This window comes from Palaemon carinicauda, chromosome 18, assembly GCF_036898095.1.
Source record: "Palaemon carinicauda isolate YSFRI2023 chromosome 18, ASM3689809v2, whole genome shotgun sequence".
Lineage (NCBI taxonomy): Eukaryota > Metazoa > Arthropoda > Malacostraca > Decapoda > Palaemonidae > Palaemon > Palaemon carinicauda.
This window is the reverse complement of record NC_090742.1, coordinates 74459698-74468860: the sequence shown is the minus strand read 5'-3', so window position 1 is coordinate 74468860 and position 9163 is coordinate 74459698. Positions and strand designations below refer to the sequence as shown.

The 9163-nt window shown below is 34.4% G+C and overlaps 1 protein-coding gene across 1 annotated transcript in view; it reads right to left on the bottom strand.

The window, feature by feature from the left end:
- LOC137657899 (venom dipeptidyl peptidase 4-like) overlaps nucleotides 1-3040 on the bottom strand; it is a 352664-nt gene extending 349624 nt beyond the window's left edge. Inside the window, exon 1 of the mRNA XM_068392534.1 lies at nucleotides 2930-3040. Coding sequence (XP_068248635.1) covers nucleotides 2930-2962 — 33 coding nt within the window. The 5' untranslated portion in view covers nucleotides 2963-3040. The remainder of the gene's footprint in view (nucleotides 1-2929) is intronic.
- Nucleotides 3041-9163: the final 6123 nt, after the last annotated feature.

The window sequence follows — 9163 nt, the reverse complement described above, 5'->3', positions numbered from 1 at the left end:
GAGATACACTTACAAGGGGCTATAAAATGACAGAATAATCTAAAGGGGGGATATAAAATGACCGAATAATCTAAAGGGGGAAATAAAATGACCGAATAATCTAAAGGAGGATATAAAATGACCGAATAATCTAAAGGGGGATATAAAATGACCGAATAACCTAAAGGGGGGATATAAAATGACCGATTAATCTAAAGGGGGATATAAAATGACCGGAATAATCTAAAGGGGGTATATAATAACAGTAAAGATGGATATAAAATGACATGAATGACAAAAGAGGGGAAAATAAAATGACCGAATCACGTAACGAGGATTATAAAATGACTGAATCACAAACAAGGGGAAAATAAAATGACCGAATCACGTATAAAGAGATATAAAATGACCGAATCGCAAAGGGGAAAATTAAATGACCGAATGACGTATAAAAGGATATAAAATGACCGATTACCTAATTAGGTAATTAAAATGACCAAGGAGATACAAAGTAACCTACTACTGTTATTATTATATCATATTATTTTACACTATTTGGAAAAGCACGATACTATAAGCCCAGGGGCTCCAACAGGGAAAATGACCTGGTGAGGAAAGGAAATACATAAATTATATAAGAAGTAATGAATAAAGTATATCTTAAGATCAGTAACCGCGTTAAAATAGATATGTCATATATCAACTATGAAGAGAGACTCACGCCAACCTGTTCAACATAACCTAAATGAGATACAAAATGACCGAATAATCTAAAATGGGATACAAAAGGACATGACTATTAGGAATTGAAAAAAACCGAGCACCCTAACATGGGATAAAACATCATCAAATAACTTAGCATGCGGATACAATATTACAGAATAGCGTAATAGGAGTACAAGACGGCAGAATAACCTTTACGGGTTAATATCTATCAAATAACCTTTACGGGTTAATATTTATCAAATAACCTTTACGGGTTAATATTATCAAATAACCTTTACGGGTTAATATTTATCAAATAACCTTTACGGGTTAATATTTATCATATAACCTTTACGGGTTAATATTTATCAAATAACCTTTACGGGTTAATATTTATCAAATAACCTAAAGAGGATTAAGAAAATCAAATAACCTAAAGGCAGATATAAAATGACGAACATCCACAAAAAGATCGTAACACAAACACGCGGCCGGATGTGTTAGCATGGAGCCAACTCCTAAAACACACCATGGGATATGAGAATCAGCCGAGCGAGCAGGGACGTGGCTTTAAGGCCATTTTCCCTGTACGATGTCAGGGAGATTTGACATTTAAAAGGTTCAGAGGAGTGAACTTTTGCCTGCTATGGGGGAATACGAGCGTCCATAACTTACTGCCTACTGTAAGGTACTCCTATGAACAGCTTGTTAACAATGTGTAGCCAAGGATAGTAGTACTTAAGCTACGAGAGAGAGAGAGAGAGAGAGAGAGAGAGAGAGAGAGAGAGAGAGAGAGACAGAGAGAGAAGAGATGAGAGAGAGAGAGGAGAGAGAGAGAGAGAGAGAGAGAGAGAGAGTAATCAAATGCCAAACAGTATACCAAGGATAGTAGTATTTAAACTAAAAAAAAGACCACTGGCATAAGAGAGAGAGAGAGAGAGAGAGAGAGAGAGAGAGAGAGAGAGAGAGAGTGCTCAAATCCCAAATAGTATACTAAGGATAGTAGTATTTAAACTAAAAGACACCGCTGGCATGAGAGAGAGAGAGAGAGAGAGAGAGAGAGAGAGAGAGAGAGAGAGAGAGAGAGAGAGAGAGAGAGAGAGATATTCAAATGCCAAACAGTATACCAAGGATAGTAGTATTTAAACTAAAAAAAAAACACCACTGGCATAACAGAGAGAGAGAGAGAGAGAGGAGAGAGAGAGAGAGAGAGAGAGAGAGAGAGAGAGAGAGAGAGAGAGAGCTCAAATCCCAAATAGTATACTAAGGATAGTAGTAATTAAACTAAAAGACACCGTGGCGTGAGAGAGAGAGAGAGAGAGAGAGAGGAGAGAGAGAGAGAGAGAGAGAGAGAGAGAGAGAGAGTTCAAATGCCAATATTGAAATGAGCCTAACACTTAGGTGACGGCTTCAAATACCAATGCTTCCGTCGGGAAAAATAATAATGAAGTCAATTTTATCATATCAAACGATAGCCAGTAAACGTTTGACCTAATGCCTTGTAGAGAATTCATCCTGGCCTTTACACGGATCGAGATTTGCCTTTGTTTTTAGGTCTGCACCTTCTGATTGATTGATTGATTGATTGATTTAAGGTTTTCGGGCATCCTAAACATCTAGGGTCATTGACGACGTCTACGCCTTCTGAAACCAGAAAGTAAACAAATGTCTCATTTTGGTAATTCGTGTTCAGCATCATGTTATTCCTTCTAATATAACACTGAATTGATGTCGAGTCTTTATATGTCTGAAAAGGACCGATTACAAAGGAATTACATAAATAAGAGACAACTTTAAGTAGTTTGATATCATTGTCAAATTGTAAGAAAGCAAGAATATATATATATATATATATATATCTATATATATATATATATATATATATATATATATATAATATACATATATATATATAAATATAAATATATATATATATATATATATATATTATATTCATTTATACACACATACATACTTCAATACAGAAGCAATCCCATTATTTATATATATATATATATATATATATATATATACACTTCCTTTATATACATGCATGAGTTATGTAAATACCGAAAAAGTTAAGTTTCACGCAGACAATAAGAGCAGCTTTTTTAAATAGATCCTTAAAGATTGAAAAAAAAACAAAGTTAAGTTTCACGCAGGCAATAAGAACAGCTTATTCAATAGATCCTTAAAGATTAAAAAAATAACGAAAAACCAAAAGAGAACCTTCACAGAGACTTACCTTTTCATTCAAGTGATAAACATAAGGGGTCATCTTCCTGTGCAACAGGTGAATACCGGTGGGTCATGATGGCACTGGCACTGTGTCACTCGCTATACTGACTGACCCTCTCTCTCTCTCTCTCTCTCTCTCCTCTCTCTCTCTCTCTCTCTCTCTCTCTCTCTCTCTTTCTAAGAGAAGAGGGTCCAACAATAAAAACACAAATGACCGTAGGATGCGCAGATGATCTCTTCACTTAATGGGTTATTCCGCTTTGAGGGTTATCAATATGTAGGTCAAGTTTACAGTATGTCCCCTTTTGTTTGTTAAAAACTTAGGTGATACTTTTCAAAAAAATATAATTATCAAGTTAAGATCTCAAAACTTAACGTGCGTGCTAGTTAAACATTACCGTATAAGTAATTACATATACATTCGATATAAATAAATATACGACCTTACTTCAGGTATAAAACTTGAAATAGAATGCACGATAAAGCTAAAATACCCATTTGATCTAGTTAAGGAAACACATCGAGAGTTCGTAAAACACTAAGAACCATTCGAAGGAGGAAAGTGACAGAAGTGCAATGAGTCAAACGCATGGAAACCCAAAGACTGGCGATGCAAGAGGGAAATACGGAATCTGGTAAGCGACTTCTGGTGAAACACGAGGGGACGGGAGACGCTCGAGGACAGCTCACGCACCGACGTATTTATCCTTGGCGGTTATTCTGTCAATGAGAATCTCTCCTGACGTGGTTAGGAAGTTTCAATTGGAGATGCGGTGTATGTACACAATTGCTTTTGATGTTGTTTGAATGGTGACTTGGTTGTCAAACGCGTCGTTATATAAAAGCGTTATATATTTACACAGTTTACACCATATTTTCTCCTGTTGCACTAAATGGGAATTCAAGATAGCTGCGAATTACTGGCGCTCAGTGTATGATGCAATCTTACGTCACTAAATGAGTTTCACAAGACTAGAACGGGAGCTTTGAAACGTGTGTTTAAGCGTGAAAGTCTCAAAAGAACAGAGTTCAAACTAGACTTTAAATAACACAACGCCAAGCAAGTTCAGTTAGAACTTTCAACTCTTGAACTTCAACCACTGACACGAAGGGAAAGAGGGAGGTTATGACCACTCCGTTGCTCTTCGACGTTAGTTACTAAACTTCGTTGCGAGTTTGTTCAATGTCATGACCAAGAAAGAGCTTTCACATTCGAGCGGCGACGGTGACGGGGATCCCAGTGATAGCAGCAGCAGCGGCAACAGCATAACACTCTCACTCGTTGACTACCTTCAGCTGACTACGAACACACACGCTCGTGCAGTCACGCCGCGAACTCGCTTCAACACGGGTGCCGCTTTCCAGGGGGGGGAGGGGAGTTTGCGACGCCCGTCATCTGTTTCCGGCATAGAAATGACAATTTGGTTCGCTAGGTTGTGAAAAGTCTGCACAGAACTATTTTGTTTACCTGATGCCAAATATTATGAGATAATTTTATATTCTGACCTTTATCTTGGTTGTTGAATATCGTTCCCATTAAATTTCGAAAATTATTTTTTTATTTACCTTTACTAGTGTAATCCATTGGTTCGCTAGGTTGTGAAAAGTCTGCACAGATCTATTTTTAATTTTTACCTAACGCCAAATGTTAAGAGATAGTTCTATATTGACCTTTATCTTGGCTGTTGAATACCATTCCCATTTCATTTCGTATATTATTTTTTTAATTAACCTTTACTAGTGTATTCCATTCGTTCTTGCTTAGTTCATTAAATCACTAAGGACCAAACACACGAAAACTTAGTTAGCTTCTATATAATATCGAAACATTTTCACATTCTTAAAAAATCAAGTCTCACTCCATTAATTTTTTCCATTGTTTTATTCATTGGCTTTTTGCTTGAACCACACGAGCAAAAAATAGCAACGTCACAGTGGTTTCGTTTCGCAAAAAAATGGCAAAAACAAAATGACCTTCGATATGACTTCAGCGCTTGTATCAACTGTATTAAATTTAAAGAGTAAAACAGAAGTAATGTTATTAATACTACAACGAAGTCTATGATCTGTATTTGAAGGTATACAATCAGACTGTCATTGGAGGCTCCTATTATTCCCGTCTCTCATCAGGTGTCAGTTAAACTTCTGTAGTTATACAACTTTTTCTGGTTACTGATTAATGATTCAATCTACTTTTTATTTGATTCTATATATTTTTTCACGAGAGCCCTCGCAAAAACATTAAAAGTGCTTAAGCCACATCTTTTTTTACAATAATTGTTCTAGACGAATTTCAAGTTCTCGTGTGAATTTAATGAAAAAAAAAAAAAAAAAAAAAAAAAAACATAAGGTCACATTTTCAGCTTTAATGTAATTCTTCTCCCGAGGATTAAAAACAAATAAAACTGTCAGGAAGGAACTCAGCCATAGGTATCAGTAGGCGTACTGGCTATTTCCGTGGACCTTTGGCTCGGTCAAAGATATGATCACTAATACAGATGAAAATATAAGTGCTTAATCGGCGCTCAACTCCGTCATTTTAGACTCGCGCAATGACACCGAAGAACGACAACAGCTTTGTATTAATCTTATGTAACTTGGCCAGAAAATTGCAGACTACGTTGTTACCACATTTCCCAGAACAGACAACTGGAAACTCTCAGGTATATATTTATATAGATATATATATATATATATATATATATATACTATATTATATATGTATATAATATATATATATATATATATACATATACCCTTATTGTAACTCTGTATATGGCTTTTGCTGAAATAAAGATTATTATTATCATTATTATTATTATTATCATTATTATATATATATATATATATATATATATATATATATATATATATATATATATGTGTGTGTGTGTGTGTGTGTGTACCCTTATTGTAACTGTATATGGCTTTTGCTGAAATAAAGATTATTATTATTATTATTATTATTATTATTATATATATATGTGTGTGTTTGTGTGTGTGTGTGTGTCCCTTTCTCAGTAGGCTAATTTAACGTAGTAAAAGGGTTTGCGCATCGCAATAATCAGCAAAGCTATACTAGTCAGGGCCACCCATACTAGGTTGGTTGGCTGTGAGAGATTAGACGAAATTCTCCCACCATCACGAATTCGCAGTTCACCTTTGGAAACTGAACCTTGCGACATACAACGTCAGGACCCTGTCTAGGGAAGAAATTTTCCTGTGTTACTAGAAGAACTGAAATAAACTGATATAATAGGATTCAGTGAAATTAGAAGAACTATACTCAATTTTTTTTAATGAGGCACATTTGCACCGAATCGCAGCGGTGCCCTTTTAGCTCGGAAAAGTTTCCTGGCTATCTGATTGGCTAGAAAATATCTTGTCCAACCAACCAGCGAGCAGGAAACATTTCGAGCTAAAAGGGCACCCCTGCAAGTCCATGCAAATCTGCCTCACTATAAAGAGTTTACTATAGGGAATCATATAGAATTTAAAGAAGGTCATATATCTTACTTGAGGTCATGAAAGGAACAAAGAAAATCGAGTGGGTTTCCTTAGTAATAATCTTGCAGGTAACATGGAAGAATTTTGCAGCACTAGCGATACAATTGCAGGATTAATTATCAAGCTAAATAAGAAGTATAAAGTGAAGATCATTCTTACTTATGCATTAACAACATCCCATATAGAAGAAGCAATCGAAACTTTATGAAGATCTGGTGAGATCTATGAAAAAAAGAAAAAAAAAACTCAATTTACATTTGCTTTTGGATAATTTCAATGGAAACGTAAGTCAAAAGAAAAAAAGGAGAATCGGCAGTAAGTAAATTTGGAGTTGGCATAAGGAAGGACAGGAGAGACATGCTTGTAGAATTTGTTGAAAGAAACTCTTAAAATCATGAACACCTTATATTATAAAAAAAGAACATACAAAATGGACATGTAGCCCAAATCAAGAAACGAAAAATGAAAGATTTTGTTATTAGTAAAAAAGTTAATTTAGTCAAACATGTAACAGTGTTAAACAAATTAAAGCATTGTGATCACAGAATTTTGGGAAGCAAAATTTGTGTAGATATAGGGAGAGAGAGAGAAAAAATAATTTTAAGAAATAAAATAAGCACTCCTGTAATAAGAGAAAAGTCTGATGAGTTTAGTTTAGCAAAAAAAAAAAAAAAAAGAGGTACTCCCGGCTACATGATGAAATAGAAGCAAATAAAAGAAATGAACCGTAATTTAACAAAATTTGTATTGGAATCAGCACATGAGATAGGTGGAAAAGTTCTTGAAGAAGATCAGGGAAAACTGTCAGAAAAACTAATAAAGAAAATTTTGGAAATGAGGGTGAAATCCAAAAGAGATGAAATAGAATTAGCAGAACTATCGAAAAAAAAAAAAAAACTAAAGAACCAAGATATTCGTAAACCCAATCAGACCAAAATCGAGGAAACACTAAAGAAAGGAAGAAGCATCAAATTGATGAAGAAGATTTTTGCTTTAAAAGGATGAACATGAAAATATTATCAACAATAGAGATGGAGTGATAAAAATTGCAGAGGATTTTTAAACAATGCTATACAATAGTGATATAATAAATAGTTTCAGCAATCAAAATAATGAAACACCTGACAAACGTAACAGTAAGAGGTAAAGAAAGCAATAAAAGGAAAGGCATGAAGATGCAAAGCAGCAAATGAAAATGGTCTAAAAATTGATTTAATAATAGAGGGAGGAGATTCCATAGTAGTAAAACTCGCTGAAATCTACCCCAATTGTCTGCAAGAATGCTCTATACCTACAATTAATGCTCTATACCAACAGTTTGGAAAAACTTTTATCACACTAATTCATAAAAAGGGAGACACAAAAGACCTGAAAAATGACCGGCCAATAAGTTTACTCTCCGTAATATATAAAATATTTACAAAAATCATATTAGCCTGAATAAAAAGACAGCTAAACTTTAATCAACCAAAAGAGCAGGCAGGCTTTAGAAGTGGGTGTTCAACAACTGACCATATCTATGTATTTAACCAGCTAATTGAAAAATAAATACAGTAAGACAAACCACTACGTATGGCATTTATAGAGTATGAGAAAGCTTTAGATTCAGTTAAAAGCACAGCTGTAATGAAAGCCCTTTAAAAATAAATAGAAGAACCTTATGTTAGAACTCTCTTGAAGATATCTATACCAGAAGTACAACAATCCTAAAACTACATAAAGATAGTAAGAAACTTTCCATTGACAAATGTATTAAATAGGGAGACCCCCATCTCTCCTAAATCATTCACACCATGTCTAGAATTTTTAAGAATTTAGATTGGGAAAAAGTAGGAATCAATATTGATGGGGAATACCATAACAACTTAAGATTTGTAGATGACACAGTTGTGTTTAGTGAATCAATGGAGGAATTAAGAAAACATAATAGAAGATTTGAATAGAGAAAGCAGAAATGTAGGACTGAATATTAATATGAGGAAAACTAAGATAATGTTCAATGAAAATGCAGAGACAACAAATAACAGTTATGGACGAACCTATAGAGATTGTCAATGAATATACGTACCATACTTAGGACAGACAGTAAGTCCTTCCCCAGGACACGAGACCGAAATTAAAAGAATGATAAGCATGGGATAGAGAACATTTGGTACACAAAATTAGATTATTTAAAATTTAATGCCACTTTCTCTAAAAAGAAAGCCTTGAAGCATAAGCTAGTTACAATTCAAAGAGCTATGGAAAGAATAATGATGGGAATAACACTAGGAGACAGAAAATGAGCAACATGGATACGAGAGCAAACTAAAGTAGAGGATACTCTAACATGTAGGAAAAAGAAATAGACATGGGCAGGACATGCATGACAGACAATAGATGGACATTAAGAATAACAGATTGGGTCAAAAAAATTGTAAAAGAAGTAGGGGAAGGAAGAGAAGACGGTGTATTAACGTACTAAGAAAGTTTGCCGGTGTGGATTGGCACAGAAAGACCATAAACAGACGCAAGTGACAGGACATTTCTGAGGGGTCTCTCTCTCTCTCTCTCTCTCTCTCTCTCTCTCTCTCTCTCTCTCTCTCTCTCTCTCTCTCTCTCTCTATATATATATATATATATATATATATACATATATATATATGTACATATAGGCCTATATATACATACATACATACATATATATATATACAGTATATATATATATATATATATATATATATATATATATATA